General features: G+C 33.1%; 1 protein-coding gene across 1 annotated transcript in view; it reads left to right on the top strand.

Annotated features, from left to right (window-relative positions):
- Positions 1 to 21,921, top strand: part of LOC134851970 (kinesin heavy chain-like) — a 96,965-nt gene that overhangs the window by 59,631 nt on the left and 15,413 nt on the right. The window contains exons 3-10 of the mRNA XM_063868246.1: positions 12,836 to 13,065; positions 15,066 to 15,210; positions 15,607 to 15,674; positions 16,378 to 16,530; positions 18,378 to 18,565; positions 18,878 to 18,965; positions 19,202 to 19,291; positions 19,761 to 19,899. Of these exons, the coding sequence (XP_063724316.1) occupies positions 12,836 to 13,065; positions 15,066 to 15,210; positions 15,607 to 15,674; positions 16,378 to 16,530; positions 18,378 to 18,565; positions 18,878 to 18,965; positions 19,202 to 19,291; positions 19,761 to 19,899 (1,101 nt within the window). The remainder of the gene's footprint in view (positions 1 to 12,835; positions 13,066 to 15,065; positions 15,211 to 15,606; positions 15,675 to 16,377; positions 16,531 to 18,377; positions 18,566 to 18,877; positions 18,966 to 19,201; positions 19,292 to 19,760; positions 19,900 to 21,921) is intronic.

The following is a 21,921-nucleotide window of genomic DNA, read 5'->3' as shown; positions in this document are numbered from 1 at the left end:
ATTGACACAAAAACAATAACCCATAAGATATAATTCAAATATAGTTTTGATTTGACAAAATTTTGGCAAAATAAGAGATTATAATCGATTATAATTGATTATAATCTCTTCGAAAATATCACGATTATAATAAATTATAAATCCATTAAACACCTACTTTTGGTGATTGTAATCATTTATAATCGTCAAAAAATTATTCAATAATCCGTTATAATCGATTGCTTACGCCTAAACTTGGATGCGGGTAGCAAGAATGATCGTATATTAGGAAGAAACTGAATATTTCGACTTCACTTTGAAACCATTTAACAAATTTTAGATGAAAACTTACAATAATCGGCAGAGTCGTTTTAATTTATTTTATCCCCCACTTGCTAGGTAAAGCATACAGATGGCGCACAGACAATTCGGCCACAGAAAATTCAGCTAATCAGCGGTCACTATCATTGGCTGAATTGTCTCTGGCTGAATTGTCTGCATAATTTTGGCTGAATTGTCTGAATTTCAAACCGGCTGAATTGTCTTTGGCCTAATTGTCTGAACTCGATACAGATACTTCTTAACAGCTCGTAACTTAATCATAAGGACAAAAATCTTGCATCTATTCAATTTGGAATGGTTTAATTTGTCTCTCACGTAAGTTACAATAAAGCATCTGAAAAGCGATTACTGGTTATTTCTATAGTTTTGAGCTCTGAGAACAATATCTTTCAAAGTATTTAAAAAACTCAAAAAATTTTCTTTGAATGGCGGAAACTCGAAAAAAACGATCCCACGTATAAAAACTCCGTCATTTTCTTCCAAGGGCGAAACAACTACTGGTTCGCATGAAAACTTCTCATTTAAAGTTTTGTTTTTTTTTTAAAATAATTTTCGAGCATTTTCAAGACTTTACAATGTAAAAAAAACTACAAACTGAATCATTGGTATCGGATTTTCAGTTTCATAAGCACTCGGAAAAATAAATATCAAAAACACTCGGAGTTGCTCATAAAATTGTTGCCTTATTGCGTTATAAAGCAAAAAGGAGTTGATCACGCGTTTTTGTAGGATTTAAAAACAAATAATATTGAGTTCACGCTCCTATTTTTGAAAAATTCAACTGCATACCAGTTTTCAGGTAATTTTCTTTTAAAGTTCAAATAACCTGGGAAACATTATCCTGTTTTTCATGATTTAGTGAAACCCGAACTCTGATGGGACTCGAACAATCAAGTTAGGGATTGGCTATCGCGTATGCTAATTAATGTAGTATAAAATCCATGTAATGACAGCATGTAATTGTTTTATACAAGCCTGAGTTCTAGTTTTTTTTACATTAACACAATGTTGCATTAAAATCCTTCGCTCCCAAAATGCGAGAATAAAAACCAGTTTGATGAGCTGTCGGCTGTTTTTTCCGGAGACCATCCCCAGCTTAGCAGAACGGGCAATTTTGTTTTTCCTCAGTGTTGCGACGTTTTGCGCGCTATTGAATAGTAGCCCCTAGGACATGTCGATTCAACTAACTACACTATAGCTTCCGTTTTCAAGTTATCTTCTGGATGCTTATGCTACTTAACTAACTTAATGAGTGTCGGACGTACTCACTTTACCAGCGCTCCCAAACTGCCTTTGCGTAAGCTTGCTCACGTGTCTAGTTTTTTGAGTGAGAAACGCTTACGATCGAGTTTAAATACAGAAACGTTAAACTGTGCTGATCAAGTAGAAATTAATTTGGCGTCAAAAGCTCGAGACTACTGGGAAAAGCTGAAACGGTTTTTAAAGTGTAACGAATTTTCGACCAAGTGGATGGCGGTGTTGAAAACCTTGTCAGTCAGTTTTTTTGACTGACTGAGTTTTTAAGCTTGAGTAAAACACGCGCTATTAGCTGCGAACCCTTCGCTACCATAACCAACCTTGATATGGTGCACAAAGTGGATTATACTTCCACTAAATTTCTTTCTAAACGAGTGACCATGGTGTTTTTGCATTCTTTTTCTGATGCAAAGACGAAACTTTTTCAGCTCCGTCAATATCTTTCCAAGCTACCGAGTATGGTCCTCGCTTAGAAATGAAGTGGCGATAACTATCACATATAAACTTGTAATCCTTGTAAGAAAAAGTTCAATATTAACTGCACAGGTTGTTAAGAAACTAAGTAGAAAGCTCCATACTTTATCGGAAGATTGACGATTGATTTTTGAAACGGTCCAAATTTTAAACACAGCAGTTCGAGAACGGCGGCTAGCGTTAACTTAAACGCTCTCATTGGAGTTTGAATATAATTTGCTCAACGTTTTTGCTACTCGTTTTCTACGGCTGGTCGACTGGATCATGTTGTTCGGTTCAATAAAAGGCGAAAAAGAGCAAATATTGTTTTTTTTTCTGCAGTTAGTTGCTTACATTTGGCTAGGAATGAATCTAAAGCAAAAAACGCATGTTTCTGTTTTGTATGCTGTGTTCGGTTGCCATGAATTGTCATCACATATTTGGACCTGCTCCGTCAGAATCCACTGATTTCGAAACTATCTTTCATTGTTTGACTTCTTCGATAGTTGTTCTGCGAGCTTTGGACAGCTTTCCTCAATAAGAACATCATAGTCGACTCTACATCGGCTGAAGCCGGACTGATTTTTTCTTTAACCAAAGATTTGCCATTGTTTAACAATCAACTTCTCTGCGTCTACAATTGACAAAAGCTGTTTCTCCTGGACGCCCCTCGAAGTCATTGATGAAACCTTGGAGCGTTGTAAAAGTGGTTTCTTGTAATGAAAGGATTCGGTTGATGGTGTGCTCTCCATTTGCTACCTGGTCATCCTTTTAGCTTTCAATTATTCTAGTTTTATTTATCAAAAAGTTTTCAAGGCAGTTCTAAATGTGGTTTCAAGCTAGATCAAAAATATGATCGTTATTTGCTGTGATAGGGCCGAAGTAATACTCGAGTTGATATCAACACCGTTTTCGCCAGGCACGGAATGGTAAGTAGGTTCCTCGATAGCTTTTTGTAAGCAGTTGCTAGATTTTTTTTTGATGTTTCATTTTCAATTGTCTCTGAATTCTAAAATTGTTTTACTGACGAGATAACGTTCAATTAATTTTTTTCGCTTTTGATTTTCATTATGATTTAGTTTGTTCAAACCAAAACACCAAAAGGAGCGTTGCTTGGCAGTTTCATTTCAAGTTAAAATCAAGTATCTACTTTATAGCAAATGAAATACACGCTAAATTTTTACAGCTCTCGATGCCTTCGGAACAGAAGGACAACAAACTACCGAGAGACTGAATTGAAACATATACCTAATCAAAGTAACCTTAGATTTGTAGTTTCTTACAGAACTAAGTTTTTCCTCGACACAGTTTTTTGAAAAATTCTGTTTTTGTAGGTTTTAAGTTTCCTGGATCTAGTCGACAATTCTAAATTTGTTTAAAAATTATTTCAACTAACTGAAAATTACAGAAACAAAAACAAATGATTCATAAGTTGTGTTTCCGATAAAAAAAATTGATAGCAAATTAATGAAAAATTTATTTGTCGTTAGCTTTTTTAGAAAAAAAAAGGTCATATCAAACGTTAAACTTTTGTTTCAATTTCAATCTCATACTTCTGGAGGGTTTTTGAAGTGGTACTTAACCTATGGTAACCTATGGTTGCTTTTTGTATTTATATTCTCTTAAAAGATGCAAATAAATTTTTGGTTCACGCGGATTGTCCTTTTTTCATAAAATTAGTACTCAGTGAAAAAGATAAAGAGATTTTTCTGAGTCTTTGACTCAGATTTTTTTCTGAGTCAAACAATTTGGTGATGCTAAAAAAGAATTGAACCTACTTCCTTGGATATTTTCACTTCATCAAAAGTTGAGCCTGGAACTGAATCTAAATGCAATCGAGGCGTTTTCGTAGAGATAGTGATAAAGTATTTACGGAGTGCTGGAGATAAATGGCGACAGAAAAAGGATACTGACAAAGCAGGCGGGACCTTCAAGTATAACAAACAGAATTATTATTAATTGTATTAAAATTTTACACTAATGTCTTTCTTTTTTGTAGAACTTGTTTTGTGGACTTTTTTTGGAAATTTTTCAAAAAATGTTTTTCTTGAAAAAGTTGGGTGTGATGTTCTCCTGGGGTGCTAGATTACTGGGTATCTATTAAGATTGGGGTCATTACTTTGCCATTAACAACTTAATATGAAAATTGATAGATTTAAAAAAATCAGTAATTTTGACATATTACAGTTATTTGTATGAGTGAAGTATGAACCGTGTTTTTGAGGCGGAACGCGCGAAGTTACGGTCCCGGGTCGGGATGCTCATACAAGTTACAATTATCAAATCTAATACCTGTCAATGTTCGACCAAAAAATTAGCTGAGACACGACTTAGGCTCTTCTTTACCATCAGTTTTCAAAAATATGATTTTTGATTTGTTTTACGTGTTACTACGGCTAAATGCTTGTTGTTACGGTTTGGAGTATGATGAACAAATCTGGTCACAGATGTCAGTTGTTTTAGCGTGCTCAACCTCATTCCACTCTGACAAAGTAAGGTTAGCATTTTTTAATTTGAAACTGAAAAAGGGAAACTGATAAAGAACCGGGGTTTCAATCGAGCACAAATTTGAAAAATACATCGAGTACGGTCAAAACATACCTCGAGCATGGTCGAGCGGGATCGAAACAAACCTCATGCCTGACCAATAGGCGCTATTTCAGAATTTTTACTATACGAACCATACAGCTTACGGGTTCTTACAAAAATAGGCTCTAAGAATGCAACCAGACAAACATTTTTCTTTTAAAAAAACAAACAAAATATAGTGAATTTTCATACAATAAAGTTGTGAGACAGAGAAACCGGTATTTACAAAGAGAAAAAGGTATTTTCAATTTTTTTCAAACTATTTTTTAGAAAATTCAAACCAGATTCAAAGTTCAAACCTGATTCAAAAATGTTGCTGTCGCAGAGTTCTACCACAAAAAGTTGTAGCCAAAAGATTTGCTGCGCTACTACAGTTTAAGGAAAAACTCCCATAAATTAACAGAATCCGCTTTTTGCTGTTTATGGCAGGATTCTGGTTCAAAATATAATTGTATCCTACGTTCAATACGTCCAAAGCTATTTGACATGACTCCTCAAATTTAACTTTTTATTGTCTCAAAAATTTTTCAATTGATACTTACGTATAATTAGGGAGTTTTTTTCTGATTTTTTTTGGTTCTAAGTGCATACTTTATAACCGCTTTCGGTGAATGTTACATGCAAAAAATTTTTTTAAAAGCAGTATTGATTTTTATTTAGTTTACAGTATTGAAACAAATTCAAAACTGAATTTTGCAAAATTAGCCAAAATTTTAGGAAAAAGTTGCAATTTAAAAACAGCTTTTGAACAAATTGTAAGATAGCCGAAATTTTCTGCGAATTTGGTAAAAATTTCTAGGATAAGGATTTTTGTGAGTTGGTAAACCCGGTCTCGAGCACTAATGATAAAGTTTCCATATCCAACAGTGGCTTTTTTTCTCGATAGAAATGTTGTATAAAATATTAAGACAAATTTTCTGGTATTTTTATTCAGAAATAGTCTTTTTTTCTTAGTGGTCAGCGTTTCTTACCAACTTTAGTACGAGCGCGCGAAGCGCGCAAATTCAGTTCATTTTTAACCAGCCATCGCGAGTTTTAAAAGATCTGCATGTGACCCGGAAAACGACAATCTCGCAAAACCATTCCTATTTTTTCTTCTGGTTTTTTCCAATGTGACTTGATTCCCAAGCTACGGAATAGGCAAACTAGAAGTGCAACTTCCAATATTTTCCCACGGAGAATCTTCCCGGAAGAATCGAGGATTTAAGACGAAAAACAGATTATTTTTTGGAAAACTTAAGTTTTTTAAAAACCTTCATAGCCTAGCAGGAATATCTTAGTCCCACACGTAAAATTTTCAAATCCCGATCGGAAACAAAAAAAAACATTAAAATGCTCAGCTTGTTTATTTTGTGACAATTAAACATTTCAAAATTAAGTTTTTCCTCGGGTCACAAAGGTAGTTGGTTCAGTGTATCTATCGTGCACTCTTAAAATTAGTAAACAGGTTTGAACATCCATCTGAGAGAAAAATTTTGTCTTTTTTAAGTCTCATTTTAACATATGTTGCGCTTAATTCGAAATGAAATTTTCATAACTTTTGAACTAAAAAACTTAAACACCGGTTTTCAATGGTTTCACTTACTTCTTCTGTTTCTTTGAACAAGAACAATTTCAATAATGCTCAATATGATGTTGAAAAATTAACCGGTTTCAACTTTTCCATTTCTTCAACTCAATGATTTAATGTCACAACAGCTTCACCTTCTCATTTTTTCTGAGTGTCTTTGAATGAGTCTAAACCAGCATCTGGTAGCGAAACAGCGAAGCATTTGACCAAAATACCAGAGGATTCAGGTTGAGGCCCAGGTAAAAGAATTCGGATTTTTTTTCACTTTTCTACCTTGCTCGATTTTAAACTACTGAAATCGTTTGAACTAAATTGTCTGCAATAGGTTGAATGAGCACAAATAAATCGAGTTGTTTCGTGACCCCACTTGGGCTTGAGTGGAACAGCTAGACAAATTTTCAGTATGAAATCATTCTTCAAATGTTCATGTCGTAAGGTAGTTAAAATTTTGCTCTTTGTGTAAACTATTGTAACGAGTTGTCACAGTTAGTAGCACGAGTGACTGGGCAGCAGCGCGTCAGCGTTCAAATTCAGATGGAATATAACAAAAAATTTAAAAAGAATATAAAATTCTGAAGAGAATAAGCAAAGCGTGCAAATAGCAAGGAGCCAAGAACGCTGATTGCGCCTCGCTCCCTGATTCCTGGTTTAAATAAGATATAAGCAGAAATAAGTTCGCTGCGCAATCGCAACGGGATGTTTATGCTTCAAGTGTACACACAAGCGGTAGCAATTCAATGCAAATTAACACTTGTTCTTACAAAGTTTTGCTTTGTATTAGATTGCTGAAACTATTCGAAAGTATCAGGTCACGGGGCTTAACGGTTTGCACTATCCTATGGGAGGTCGGTGGTTCGAGCCCCACCAGGAGATTTTTTTTCCAGTAAAAATAACCTAGAGTTAGCTAATTTCTGATAAAAATGAGAAGTAAAGAATGTTTAGAAAATCCCTGCTTTTACTTAAGCATTTCATTTAAAATTTTCGACCAGAAATTTAGATTAGATATAAAGTATTTCAGGTCAAAAATAAAGCGTTTTTTTTTGGTACAAATTGAAGAAAAAAAAACATGCTCACAATTGTTAATCTGTTCACAATATCAAGTTTTGTTGCTTTCTGACAATAGCAGTATTGAATTTTGAACATGACAGGTTGGATGCGTTAAAACGGAAAAGATTCCACGGTTTTGCTGTTGCTTTTCTCCATTAGCCTTGACACACTAGATGAGTCAGTCCTTTATCAAAATTCCATGCAGTCATTTGTTGTCTAACTTCTGCTTTCGATTTGCTGTTTGCTGATTTAAAACTAAGCACGACTGTCATAGGCAAACATCACCTAAAACTATTTGCTCACTGAGAAGTCATGAGACAAAAGTTTTTTTTTTGTATCTGATGGAGGTGAAATTTAGGTCTATCTCATCTTATATATTTTTTAACAATATAATGTTTCGTGATTTTAAAAAACCGATTCACGGTTAATTGCATCAATTAACTGGAGTAGGAAATTAACTTAGAAATTAGAATAGATTAAGAAAATTCAAAAAAAAATTCCAATTTTTTTTTCCTAAATTTTTTTTTGATTATTTTAGTATAAGGCATAAACAGATCAAAAAGCGGAAAAATAGGAAATCATTATAGCCTAAAAGACCAAAAAAGCCATAGAATCAAATTAGAGGTAATAAGATTTGAGTTCAGTGTGAACAAACTTCAATCTGAAAGTTGTTGACACTGAACTATTTAAAAAAACACACAAAATTTTTAGCCAAACAAGGAAAACTTTTTTTAAAAATTACATCCGATTGGAACTCAACCTACTTTTAAAAGTCTTCGGTGTGGTTTCAGATTTGATTAGCCATGAGTTTTCTGCTTGGTATTCAAAACGAGAGAAAAAAATTACTACGCTTTCTTTTCCACTTTCTCTTCTGACTTTTTCTGAAAAACCTTTTTACGAAAGCCTGATGAAAATGGTGTTTCATATTGTAAGCAAAAAAGGGGTCGTATGAACAAATTAACAGGTTTTTCAATGTTTCTTGCATGTTATTTGCCGTATGCACAATTTCAAAATACCTATAAATGACAACTTTGCGAGAGTGATGAAAAACTGGAAAAGGGCCAGAAAGATGAAATAAATAAAAAGCGTTGTTATTTTGGAAAAAATGTAGTGTTTTAAATTTTCCTAATCGATAGTCAGACTGAGTGAGTGTTAATGGACCTAGTCAAGACACTTACAGTAATGATGATTTTTTCGGCAAAAATTTAATTTGATCACGCTCAATTTTATTTTTTTGCTTTGAACTTTGAATTTTCCGCTACAAAACGCAAATGAATTTTAGGTTGAACAATGATTGATTTTTTAAGTAGTTGGTTTTTCTCCAATTTCCCCACTTCAAAATTTCCAATTTAAGAGTTGTTTTAAGTGTAGTTATCGCTGAACGAAAAGTATTTCAATCTGATGTAGAAGAAAAAATCTGCTCACAATAGCCAATAGATCACTAAGCAATTTTTTATAATGTTATGATAGCGTTACAATGGTTTTTTTGAAGTTCAAACTCAAATGTGCGGGGAGAGGGAAAAAGCGCACAAAACGGTTTAGATTTTCAAAAAAAAACTTTCTTACAATTATAAATGAACACTGAAAACTGATTACTGGTTGCATTAGAGTTAATGATAGGGCGTTTAATGCAGTGGACAATTTGTCTGAGAAAATCCCTGTTGGACCATTTTTACTGAGTTTCCCTCGAATACATGGTGACTAGGCAAATAGCAAAAGTTATTTATTCTAAATGAACATATTTCAAATTTTTGCTACTTTCCTTTTAAGTAATAGTACATTTACTTTAGCTACAAGTTAAGTAAGTATAAGTTTGAAGTTAGTGTTATTTAATATGTTTTAAATACAGGTTGAAAACCGTTCAAATTGAAATATGCAAACACGAATATCACGGCCGAGAGAATTATTTGATGAAAAAACACTCTACTTAATCTGAGATTAATTAGGGTACCTAGCATTAAAAAAAGTATGTAGCTTAGCCGACGCCTGCTGTTTGTCGGTACAAAAACCATTGCTGCTACCATTGAAAAAACTTTTTGAACGAAAAGAAGAAAAATTGTATGAACTTAGTGATATATTTTTAACTATTCGCTTTTGCCTTCCTTACAGACACGGAAAAAAGAAATTGCAACTTTGATTTTCAACCAATGGATCGAATTGAAAATTTAATCACGTTTTTTTCTCTGTAACCACTTCAGAGATTCACTGATTAACTAATTAAAACTATTAAAAAAGGATAACCGGTTACCGTGCAAACAGTAGATAAAGTTCCGACCATAGTCTTACGTAAATACAACGAAACGGTTTTTTTTCAAAAAAGGGTCGTTTTTCAACTGCGGTGTAAAAAATGAGCTCAAAGAGATTAGGCAGATTCGATAGTTTTATTAAAATTAGCGAATTGCAAAGATTGCAGAAAAATGAATGGAAAAACGAAAAAATCAAAAAATCAAAAATAAATTTTCAAAAATTTTTCATTTAGCTTTTGTGCAGTTTTTTGAAAATTTGAAGATTTTGATTCCAAACAGACACTAACAAACTAGAACAAAAACTAAATTTTTTGTGTAAAATTGAGTTTAACTTTTTAAAACAAGCTATTGTAAGCATGCTCTCTCGCTTTTTGCGATCGAGTTGAGACTAAATCCAGGTTTTTTCAATACTCAAAAATTTGTTATGAAATTTTTCTAATATCGTTCAAGTCACGACTGTAAGAACTTTAATGTAATAAATTTCTGGGTTGAGTATGGTTTTGACCGGAAAACAAAAAAAATAAAAACAAAAAAAAATAAAATACTGTGTGTTAGTTTTTTTATTTTTTATTTTATTTTTTAATCCATCCGCTTTTTTTCCAGTAAGTTTTTTTACCCAGGCAACTTGTTTGTTACGCTTTTTTTGAACTGCCAGCCAACTAATGTCAAACAATCGTTTCTACTTTGATCCAACTAGATCATTTTTACTTCGACCAATTCAAAAATTGTCAGCAACTTTTATTCGAGTGTGTCTTTTTTTTCTTTTTTTATTTTCACCGCAAAATCAGCTACCACAAAAAATTAGTGAAAAAATATATCATATCAAAATCCTTACATCCGCAATTCGAGACACATTGAAAAAATTTTCTAGAAAAATCCCAGTGTTGAGAAAAACCAGTAGGAAATTTTTGGTGTTTCGTCTTTGTATTCAGGTTGGTGTTTCACACATCCGAATACAAAAGTGAAATAACAAAAATTTCCCACCGTTTTTTTTGACACCGAGAATGTTTTATTGAAACGTTTTAATTTTGTTTGAATCACAGGTGTAAGGATTTTAAAATGATATCTTTCTCCGTTGATTATTTGTGGTAGCTGATTTTGTGGAGAAAATAAGAAAACAAAAAAAAAGACACACTCGAATAAAAGTTGCTGACCATTTTTGAATTGGTCGAAATAAAAATGATCTAGTTGGATCAACGTAGAAACGTTTGTTTGACATTAGTTGGTTGGCAGTTCAAAAAAAAGCGTAACAAACAAGTTACCTGGGTAAAAAAACTTACTGGAAAAAAAGCGGATGGATTCGGACGTTTTTTAATCAAAAATTTCATAGAAGTACTACGAGATTAAAATAGACCTTGAAAACAATAACTTCAACTACTTTTTTGCTACAACATTAGGAATGCAAAAAATTTGAAATTTGAAGAAAAGTTTTTCTTCAGTCTACTACCCAAACAACTTAAATCAAGTTTACTTTTTTTTATTTCGTAGCTGAGTAACTTCTTAAATCAATTGTATTGTTGAAATTTTTTTGAATGAACGCCTAGCTAAGAGTCTTAGCTTTCCAACTAACAGTACTGAAATGAACAATTTTTTGCTACGGTGATTTCTCGGCACCTAGAAAACTATTTTAACGAACTTGATTGAATGTCAAAATTTTAGTTATGAATATCATCTACTTAAAGAAGGAACTGAAAAAGCCTAGAGAAAACATTTTGTTTCATATAGACTGTTGTTGGGCAGGAAATTGAAAATTTTTTGTCCCGTGACAGTAGCTAGTCAAAAATATCATTTTCTTATAAACTAACAAATCAACAGCTAAGCATATACCTTTAAAGAAACCCTATTTCCAGTATCTGGAAAAATATTTTAGAGACCCATGTTGACCAGTGTAGACCAAAAACGTTATAAAAATTGGCGTATCGTACTCATTAAAAAGAAAAAAAAATTGCCAAAAAGAATGCTAATCATACAATTTCAATATATGGAAATTGTATGACTAGCATTTTTGATGGCGAAATCAAAAGTCATTTTGAAATGGCCCCAAAACTTTTTTCCAACCCCAAGTTGAATTTTGTATTCAAACAAACATTTTCCAAAAAAAATTTTTTTTTTGCATGCAAAGTTTTTATTTTTTTTGTGTGCATAACATAGGTCTTGATACACAAAAGTTGCATTTTTTTTCCTTTTCTCTAGATAACTTTTTTCAAAATGGGTAAACACTCTTTTTTCTTTTGTATGCTTTTGTATGACATGCTTGATAATATAATATATAAATATTATAATAAGCACCTTTGAAAATCTTTGCCAAAATTTGAATGTTTGATGCTTTAGTATATGGTTTACTTAAGAAAACTTTTTTAAAATTCAGGCAGTTTCCAATGCATTGTAAACGCAAAACAATTAAATCTTCGGTGTCTCTAGTTTTGGGTAAACCATGGTTTTTGTCACTTGTGTGTGGTCACGAACACATCCCAAAAAATTTGAGAAACTATATTTAAAAAAAAACTTTATTTTTTCATTTATGGGAAAATGCTGGTCCTATAATTCCCAATAATGAAAAATCACTGGACATAGACCTTTCATGCAACTTTCTGTATTTATGGAATTGCATGAAAAATGTATGATAAGCTTTTTTTTCATATCTGAAAATAGTTTATTTAGCATTTTCCCGTAAACTAAAAAAAATGATTTGTTTTAAATTTAATTTCTCAAAGTTTTTGGGATATGTTTGTGACCGAATGCAAGTGACAAAAACGATAAATTAAACGATAAAAAAGAGTCCCCAAAGTTTTGACCGTCTTGCGCTTACAATGCATTGGAAACAAGCATTGAAAACAGTACTTAATTGAACATTTTTTTGTTACGGGCATTTCTCGGCACCTACAGAACTATTTTGGCGAACTTGATTGAATGTGAAAAATTCATTAATGAATATCATCTTCTTGTAGAGGGGCCTGAAAAAACCTAAAGAAAACGTTTTTATTCATAAAGATTGTTGTTGAGCGAGGAATTGAAATTTTTTGTCCCGTGACAGTAGCTAGTCAAAAATATCATTTTCTTATAAACTAACAAATCAACAGCTAAGCATATAGCAATTTTGTATCTTTAAATCAACACTATCTCTCTTCCAGTTTTGGGAAATGATTTATAAAGATTAAGAAGAAGCTTCAATGGGTAAATTGGATAAAGATATAACGGTTAATAGCGCCCTGATTCTGAACTAAAAAAGACAAGAAATTCGAGTATTTTGCATTGTATCAGTAATGGTTAGAGGTATCAATTGAATGCGTTAGAACTAAATTGTCACTATTTTAAAAATTTCTCGCAAATTTGTCCATGCTTGAACTTTTAGGGAAGACGTACACGATGGAAGGTGTCCTCAATGACAAAGAAGACATGGGCATCATCCCACGAATCAACCGGGACATCTTCAACTACATTGACGAACTGAACGAGCAGACCGAGATCCAAATCAAGATAGCCTACTTCGAGATATACAATGAGAAGATTAAGGATTTGATGGATAAAAACAAACAGAACTTGCCAGTACACGAGGACAAAAACAGAATCCCATATGTTAAGGCGAGTTTTTTCTCATTCGGAGATTTTCGTCGGCTGTTGCTTCTAGAACGGCGTGATTTTTTGATGAATTATACAAACTTCCTTTTTTTAGCTGTCGCTCCTGCCCACTTATCTACGCTATATACACATACCATTTCAGTACGAAAAAATAGAAATACAATTTTTAATACTAAGTGAGACCTCAAAATGTAGTTGAAAAATTATTAAGAGAAAAATTTGGACGAAAACTATTTGAAATATAATTTTCGAATAAACCCTTTAAGAGCGATCGACGTAATACAGATTATTACATATGTCGTGATTTTTTTTTCAGATTTTTTTCATGCTCAACTTTGAATTCTTGCGGTTGAATTGTGATTTTTTTTTAAATTATCATTTCCTTTGTTGAAGGAAAGCAAAAATGTAAATTTTAAGCATAACGTGATCGAGTTCCAATTTCACAAGTGGATTTTAGTTTTCAAATTTCTCTGCGGAATAAAAATTTCACAGAGTGATTCTGTTTCCAGCACAAATTGTTTTAGAAATTCAAAAAGCTTCAACGCCATAGATTTTGAAATTCGAAAATTGAAGTTTTTAAAACTGTATTTTGCAAGTTGTAAATGGATTCAGCTACAAGGACGCTCTCTTTATTCTTCTTTGGTTTTTTCCTTTTCTTTGATCGTTCCGAAAAAATAAACGTTTAAAAGTTTGTCTTTGGAATCCAGGAACATACAGACATAAAATGGAACGCCGATCCAGTGCACATCTTGGCATCGTAATGTTTTTTTTCGAAAGAAAAAAACAGTCTGTTTTTTGTCTGTTTCCTTGGAATGTTTTCTAAATGTCTGTTGGCTATGTATAAAATTCTTTTAGCGGAGCAATATGAATGGGTGGTTCACACCGCATCAAGCAGCTTGCAACCGGCAGTATATAATAATGCTTGCAATCTTTTTTTTCTTATTTTTTAAAAAGTCGATGAACGTATTGTTGACTCTTATAAAGGTCGCGGTGGTTTTTTTTGTTTTCTTTTTCCAAGAAAAAACGTAAAATTTGTTCACACTTCAAATTTAAAATGATTTTTCTCGGTTTTATTTCCCTTTTTTCTAGTTCAGTTTTTTTTATTTAAAAGAATGGCAAAGTCCACCATCAAACAGCAAAAGTGTAAAATTCACGTGATCGACTTGTAGTTTCGAAAGTGGAATTTAACTTTCAGATATCCCAGCGCAAAAAAAATCCTATTGATCAATTTTCTTAAACTGAGTTAATTTTATAAAATTGTGTCAATGTTGAAGATGTTCAAACAAACTTTATAGCTATAATTTTTTTACTTTGAATTTCGTAAGTTAAATTGTTTTTGAAAAACAAAGGAGATTCTTTTTGTTTCTTTGAAATCATTGACTATTTTTTAATTGTCTGACCGCTTTAAATTAGGAAACTAATGTGTGTTCTCTTTCCTGATTTACAAATTCGGCTCATTGTTCCAACTTTTGAAGAAAAAGACGGGATATTTGTGATCCGATGATTTTTATCTCCAACAATTTTCGATTTTTTACATGCAAGTGTTGAAAATTTTTTGAAGATCATTCAAAAAGCCTTGCTCTCTCAGGCTCAGTTTCAAACATGATTTTTCACCTGTGATAACTTATAGCAAAGTTATGGGAAATTGAAATTACCATCTTGGCTAATTTGGGATAACTTGCGCGATCTATTTCAGGCTTTTAACGCGTGCCATTACGTCCTAGATACTGTTTCAGTTTGAATTGATGCATGCTATTTTGTCTGGTTAGTACTTTGCTATATGAAAAATATATCACTTTGTCCTAGAGTGTCGGGTGATGGCAAATTAAACCCTCAAAATTGAACTTAGGCAAGTAATTTGCTTTTTCGTACGTTATCACACGCAAATTATATCGTTTTCAGCTTTACATAGCTTGTGGGGCTTAATTTAAGATTTAGAAATATATGAGTTATATGAAAATGTCTATAACCCTGATAACGCATACAGTGTATGGTGTGTCTAGGGTCTGACAGAGGAATATGCAACCAGTCCGGAGGAGGTGATGGGTCTGATCAACAAGGGAAAGAAGAACAGGAAGACGGCAGGAACAAACATGAACGAACACTCTTCACGCAGCCATGCTGTGTTCCAGATTCAAGTCATCCAAGGCGACCAATCACATATTTCTGAAAACTTGTGCCGTTTTCCACATTTTCATATCTATTGAACTCAGTACTAGTCTGATAACCGTTTTCTTTTGATGATCTGAACATGCGAGAACCGTCTTTTGAGTTCGTTCACTTTTTCGCACAGAAATGTTTTGGTCATTTTTTTGCGTAAGGAATATTTTTACGGAATATTTAAGGAATATAGAAAAGAGCTGAGAAAAGCTGTCTAGAAATTATGCGCTATTTTGGCCGCATTAACAAATAAAACATTTTGGAAATTACACAGCCTTAGCATAGTTTTGGTACTTAGCAAATTTATCAATTTTTGCAGGGATATGTTTAGTTCATATAAAAATTTAAGTTTGATTCGACAAAAAAGTGTTTGTATTTTTTTAGAAAACAAAGAAAACAACAAGAAGACTTCGGGTAAACTGTACCTCGTAGATTTGGCCGGCAGTGAAAAAGTAAGACTTATTTGCTGTACTGTTAAGCTACCGTCTTTTTAGGAATGATTAAACACTAACTGAGCCTATCGTAGCATGGGTCAAAAAATAAATAAATCATGAAAGTATAGGTTTAGTCAACCATCTGGTGAAGTGGGTATGTCTCCGCCTCTCAATCGGAAGGTCGGATGTTCGATGCCCACCATTATCCGTACTCGTTGCTTGAGGGTAACGCAACATTACCCAGCCCGAAAATATAACCAAAAAAGTGTAAAAGTATATCTTAAGGAGGGGCACAACAGCGGTTCTCAGTGAAGATCTAAACAGCTCGTATGTTGGTCCCTTCCCTTGTGGATATATCTTCAAAACTCTACCTGTATAAAAAATTTTCTTTTTTACAATGTAATTTCATATTTCATTAGCTTAACAATTCCAGATAACTGACCTTATTCTAGATAACTGGGTGTTAAAAATCTTGCAAAGCATTATTATCTTGCATCACAGTAATTCTGAAGTATCTCAGATGTTACTCGTCAATTTTCAAAGAATCTTGGAAAGTCTTACAAAATAGCCAGTTTTGATCGGTTAAGGGGTATTTTTTATCGAATTTTCGAAAACAGACAAAAAATACTACTGTTGTTAATTAAATTTGTTCAATAGGTGTCTGCGATAAGAACGTTGCGTTTGCCTTAGTGTATAGAAAAAAAGTGTGCAATTTTCCCAGGTGAGTAAATCGGGTGCTCAGGGCGAGCGACTGGATGAGGCGAAGAACATCAACAAGTCTCTTTCCTGTCTGGGAAATGTCATCTCTGCACTCACTGACAAAACCAGAGGCCACATACCCTACAGGGACAGCAAACTCACCAGAATATTACAGGTGGGCATTTGTTTGAAAAGTTTGTACACGTTATTCAGTCAAGGGACAAAAAAGTTTCAAGTTTTATTTTTCAACAAACAAATGAACGGTTTTTTAGACGATTTTGTCGTTTTCTCTGCAAATATTTAAGACAGGGTCAAAATTAAGACAAATATGAGATGAACTTGTTTGGAAGAAGCTAACCGGATCCAGTTTTGAAAAACTTTGCTCTGAAGGTGTGAAAAAGCCAAAATATCACTAACTAGTTTCAGAGTTGTTCTTGCTGCAGAAGCATCATAGCAAACAACACAAGGAGTTTGAATTACAGTGCTCAAGTTATTTTTGTATATTTCAAATTTTTTCAAATTTATGACCTAACTAAATCCTGCTTAATAGTTTCATTCCGCAACTGTCAAAATTCATCTTTGAAACTTCAATATCTGCCCTGCAGAGGAAACATTAATATAGCTCATTTGCTCGTGGAAATAAAAAATACAGCTTATATAAAATAATCATCGGAATGGATTGATTGATATATCAATTTAAAGCCCTCTCGGTCGGTTTCGAATAGCAAAAAAATTATTCAAAAAGTAGTTGCAATGTCGAAAAAACTAGTTTGAAATTTTTAAGATTTAGACTAAATTTGAGCGAGAAACGCAATCGAGTAATCAAAAATATACGAAAAATGGTCAACTAAGCTTAAAAAATGATTTGACAAAAAATTAAAACTAGTTTTAGAATCTTCTTTCAACGCTTCTTGTGCAAGAATTTTTTCTGAAAAAAAGTAAAGCTCTGCAAAAAAACTTTAATTTTTTATTTGTTTTTCGTTAATTCTCATTTTTGATAATTTGTAGTCAATTTTGCCTTAATTTACACGCTTTGTATTGTTTTCTCATTAAACCAATTTTACCAACTTCCGTTTGATATAACTTCATCTTTTTCGCTTTTTCAGATTTAAAGGCTTGGGTTTAAATTATTCAGATTCAGTGCTTTTTATTGCGCCCTTTTTGACGAGCAAAACAGTTGCTTATATTTGTGTATGCTTTGAGTGCTGGTTTCTTTTTTTACATGAGTTTTCAGTTTGTTTTTATTTTTTCCGGCTCAAGGAATTTCCGATCAAAAAATTTCAAATTTTTTTGCATTTTGTAAATTTTGCTCTAATGCTGAAATTAAACTGATAATTCATACCAGATAATTTTTTTCTCGTTGTAAAAACTTTTCAAAAAAAAAAACCGAGAAATTCATCGGAAGTTTTTTTGAAGATCTAATTTTCTCGAAAGTTTTTCCATTTGTTTTCGTGATTCGTCTCATCTGTTGTCAATAATTTTGTCACAAAATCTTTGTTCTGTATCACATGTGAAGTGATGCTGTGTTTCACTTATGTGTAAAAATTTTCCGATTAAATAAAGGGAAAGAACTCTTTATTCAAGTGTGTTTTATTTATTTTTGCATTTTTGATCTTAATATCTTAAGTTTATTCCACACAGTTGCAGATGCCACAAAAAATGCCGAATTGGGCGCTAGATTTAACGCAGAAAAACTTGAAAGAAACAGTTGTTGTGAAAAATCATATTGAATTTTTTTATTTTCCTTAAGTTTGCTGCGAAGACTCACACTTCATTGGATTCATTTTAACCAAGTTTTACTTTTTTGAGTCGATATCCAAGTTTTTTTTTGCTTTTTTTTGCCAACCTGGTGTTTAGCCCCTATCCCCACACGCATAAAAATCATTCAAATTTGAAGAGCAAAAATAAAAAAACGGAAAAAAATTGTGTTAATAGTTTTTTTTGTACATTTCACTGTTGCGGGAACCTTAAGTGCTACTAGCACAGCAATTGGTTTTTATAAACATTTAACTTCCATTTCAGGAGAGTCTGGGAGGGAACTCGCGTACCACAGTCATCATCTGTGTCTCTCCAGCTGGATACAACCAGGAAGAGACCAGATCCACCCTCCTGTTCGGACAGAGGGCCAAGACCATCAAGAATGTAGTGTCTGCCAATGTGGAGTTCTCGGCCGCCGAGTGGAAGCGAAAGCATGATGCAATTAATAAAAGGTTGATAGTAATAGCCCGGAATTTGTTAACTTCAACTTGCTTTTAGAAATATTATAAGAACTAAGAGTTACTTGTTCTCGTTTTCAAAACTTTATCTGGTTGTTCTTTCAGGGAAATGTATAATATATGTGCCTGAAATCATACCAAATGGGAGAACTTAGATGAAATGAAAACACTTCTGATGAGTATAAATAACGTACACCCTATTCCCCAAAATCACTTGGCCTACGTTCAGTTCAAAAAAGCATGTAAATAGTATCCAATGTGTCATGAATTTATATCAGGACAATGAAAGATATTTGAACTTTTTAGGTTAAATCAAGTGAAGGATTTGACCTTGAAGTTGATAGCTGAAGCGTGGCGGTGGAGGAAGGGCGAACAAGTACCCCCCAATGAACAGGCGAGAACTCGCATTTATTTCAAAAATTCATGTTTTTGTTTCAAGTTATTGACTACAACGAATAGCCGCATAAACGTTTTTTTTTTCTAATACTAACTAGGACCTTTGTCTTTATTGGCCAAAACTTTCTCACCTCAGTGTTTTGAAGAAGTTTTTTTAGACTATTATTAGGTTCAGTAAATCTAATAAGCAAAAAAGAGAACAAAACCGAAGTGTGCTGAAAACGGTCTTTTTAGATTGACCTGGACGAGCTGAAAAAATTACTGGAGAGTGAAATAGAAGAAGGCAAGGGCGGAAAGGGAGGGAGCAAGGGAGGAGGATCCAAGGTAAAAAGACACTGACAAAAATATTTGATAATTGTTACCATATGTTTTATTAAGAGTCGATGAGCTTAGTTCAGACTTTTTGATAGGTCGTGATGATGTTTTTCCCTGAAATTCGAAGAGCTTTAAGGGCATCTATTTTTTCTTTGATATCGAAAGTTCAAAAAACAAGTCAGTATTTTTTCCGCTTACTTGCGTTCATTGACTCTTTTCAAACTACTGTCTGTTGGCTCTGTTTTACTTCTTGTAGCTTGAATTCTGAATAAAAGAACCGCTCTAAGCAAAAGAACGGCCTTTTCAATGTGAACAATTTTGCTATGTATACTATAAAGTTTTATCACAAAATTTTGGAAGCTTTTTGTTGTATTGTTTCACACATGTCGTCTTTTATCAGACTTTTTCTAACCAGTTATTGACTTGATTAGTTTGTAAATGATTTTTGATGGTTGTTTGTACCCTTCCACGTCCTTAGGCGGACATAGATGATGATGGAGAGGAGGGGACGAGAGCGGGATCTGGAAGCACCCAGTCCAGAATAGACAAAGAAAGGCTGAAGAAGAGGCTGAGCAAGACCTCCATCGCCAGGAGCAGGTCCAGCAAGAAGTCCAGCAGTTAGTGTGGAGTAAACTTTACTAGGGGCAAAGTATAATTCGTAGAGTATACTCACCCCAATCCCCTAACTGTCCCTTACATGGAATTATCATGGTGCAATTTAATTTTCGCGGTTTTTGACGCCAAAATTTTACCCCAAAAATAGGTCATTTAAAAATGAAAGTTTTTTTTTTCATTTTGTCAGGATAATTTAAATCAGCACTGTAATATCAACAAGATCGAAAAATAATTTTGTTTCGATTTACACCGACTTTGGTTGAAATCGACTTTAAAATTGCTCTTTTTCTTTATCTAAAATTTGATTTAATCCAATTTTAGATTCTTTCAATAAGTCAACTTTTATGAGTAATAAACAGAGCAGAAATTTTGGGCTTAATTATATCAACATCAACTTTGACAAGAGTAGCTGGTTGCAGTGCAAGGAGCGCAGAATGATCCGTATACCCTGATTTAAAAATACTAGGTGAAAATATTTGAAAAAATCGAAAGAAAAAATTAATTTTTTTTTCATTTTGTTCTTTTCTTATGGCAAAACTCTGTTAAGCTTTTTTAAAAGAGCGATTAGTTTAGTGAAAATGCTAAATTTAGTAATAAAAATTAAAAATTGCCAAAATTGTGCTTAGATTGTAGAACAATTAAACTGATAGATTGGTCTCTCATTGCCTCATTGACTGTCTTTCGTAAATTTTATGTCATTTAGTCTGAAAACCGAAAAACTCAGGCAAGCTTTTCTCAACACTGAGACAATTTCTTGTAACTTTTAACTACAAACTACAACTCATGGGAAACGTTTAAAATTGACACCACATTTAAAACCATGCGAACTCTCTTTGAAGTAGTTAAAAAAAAGTTTCATCCTACGTCAAAGTTCCTTAAAACACTTGCAATGAAAACACTTGAAATCGCTACTAAAACATTTTAAAACTTTCCTGCTTTCTTCCTAGCCGCTTTAAAATGTAATATATTAAAGCAACACAAGGGCATTTAATTTTTGCCAAATCCCACCACAGAGAAATTTTTTCTATTTTTTAACATTGTATTTTATTATTAGTACCCAAACTCTGGTGAATAAATCGCACTTGCTTCTTATTGCTGCGTTTTTTATGTTAAGCCTTGAAAAAAAACATTGTATTTCAATTTTTCTTAACGGAGATGTTTGTGCGACAATCTGTACCATTAATGCCAAAAAGTTTATAAAATTGATATGAATAGATTTGGTGAGGCTACAAAGTTTGTCTTTACTGGTATTGAATCCATTTCAATAAAATTTTGATGGCTTTTACTGCCTGGTGGACATCCATTCAATTGATTTCAGAGAAATTTGATGTTTGCAGTCAGTCCATACAAGTTTTTGAGTTAAATCTCAGAATTAATTTTTGTAAACAATTAAATTATTCGGTAAAATTCGTAACACTTTTTATAAAAGTATAATTACGTGTGTGGTATTAGTCGGCGTTTTTATGCAGGAAACATATATATTTTTAGGCGATTTGTCTAGCACAACCACTCAATCCATGAGGCGACAGTTCGTAAAAGGCGACAATTCGTAACAGGCAATAATTCGCAACAGGCGACAAATTGTAACTCGTAATAGTAGATTAAGCGGGAACAATGATTCACGCGCAGTATTCCTCTCGAGCAGGATGTAAGTGCAGATAAACGAAACGTAGCGAGCGTATTTTACTTATCAATGCCTTGTTACGAATTGTCGCTTGTTATGAATAGTCGCCTGTAACGAAATGTTGCCTGTAACGAATTGTCAACCTGCCCACTCAACCAGTCATCAAATGTGTGTTTTGACATAATTTGAGCAACAAAATTTATACACTTGTTCCATTTTGAATTTCTCTTTTATTTTGTTTGTACATTTATTTAACAAACCCGTTGTGGGATAATCCTAGATTTTTGAGTTTTTTTTCAATTTCTTTATTCTTTTTTTCCCATAATTTATGCTGGCATTTTGGCCCATATTAAATTGTTTGATAAATAAAAACAATTTTATATGAAATTTCATTTTGCCA

The sequence above is a fragment of the Symsagittifera roscoffensis genome, chromosome 7 (genome assembly GCF_963678635.1).
Source record: "Symsagittifera roscoffensis chromosome 7, txSymRosc1.1, whole genome shotgun sequence".
In the NCBI taxonomy this organism is placed as follows: Eukaryota; Metazoa; Xenacoelomorpha; order Acoela; family Convolutidae; genus Symsagittifera; species Symsagittifera roscoffensis.
Note: the sequence above shows the minus strand (reverse complement) of the source record. Positions and strands in the feature narration are given on the sequence as shown.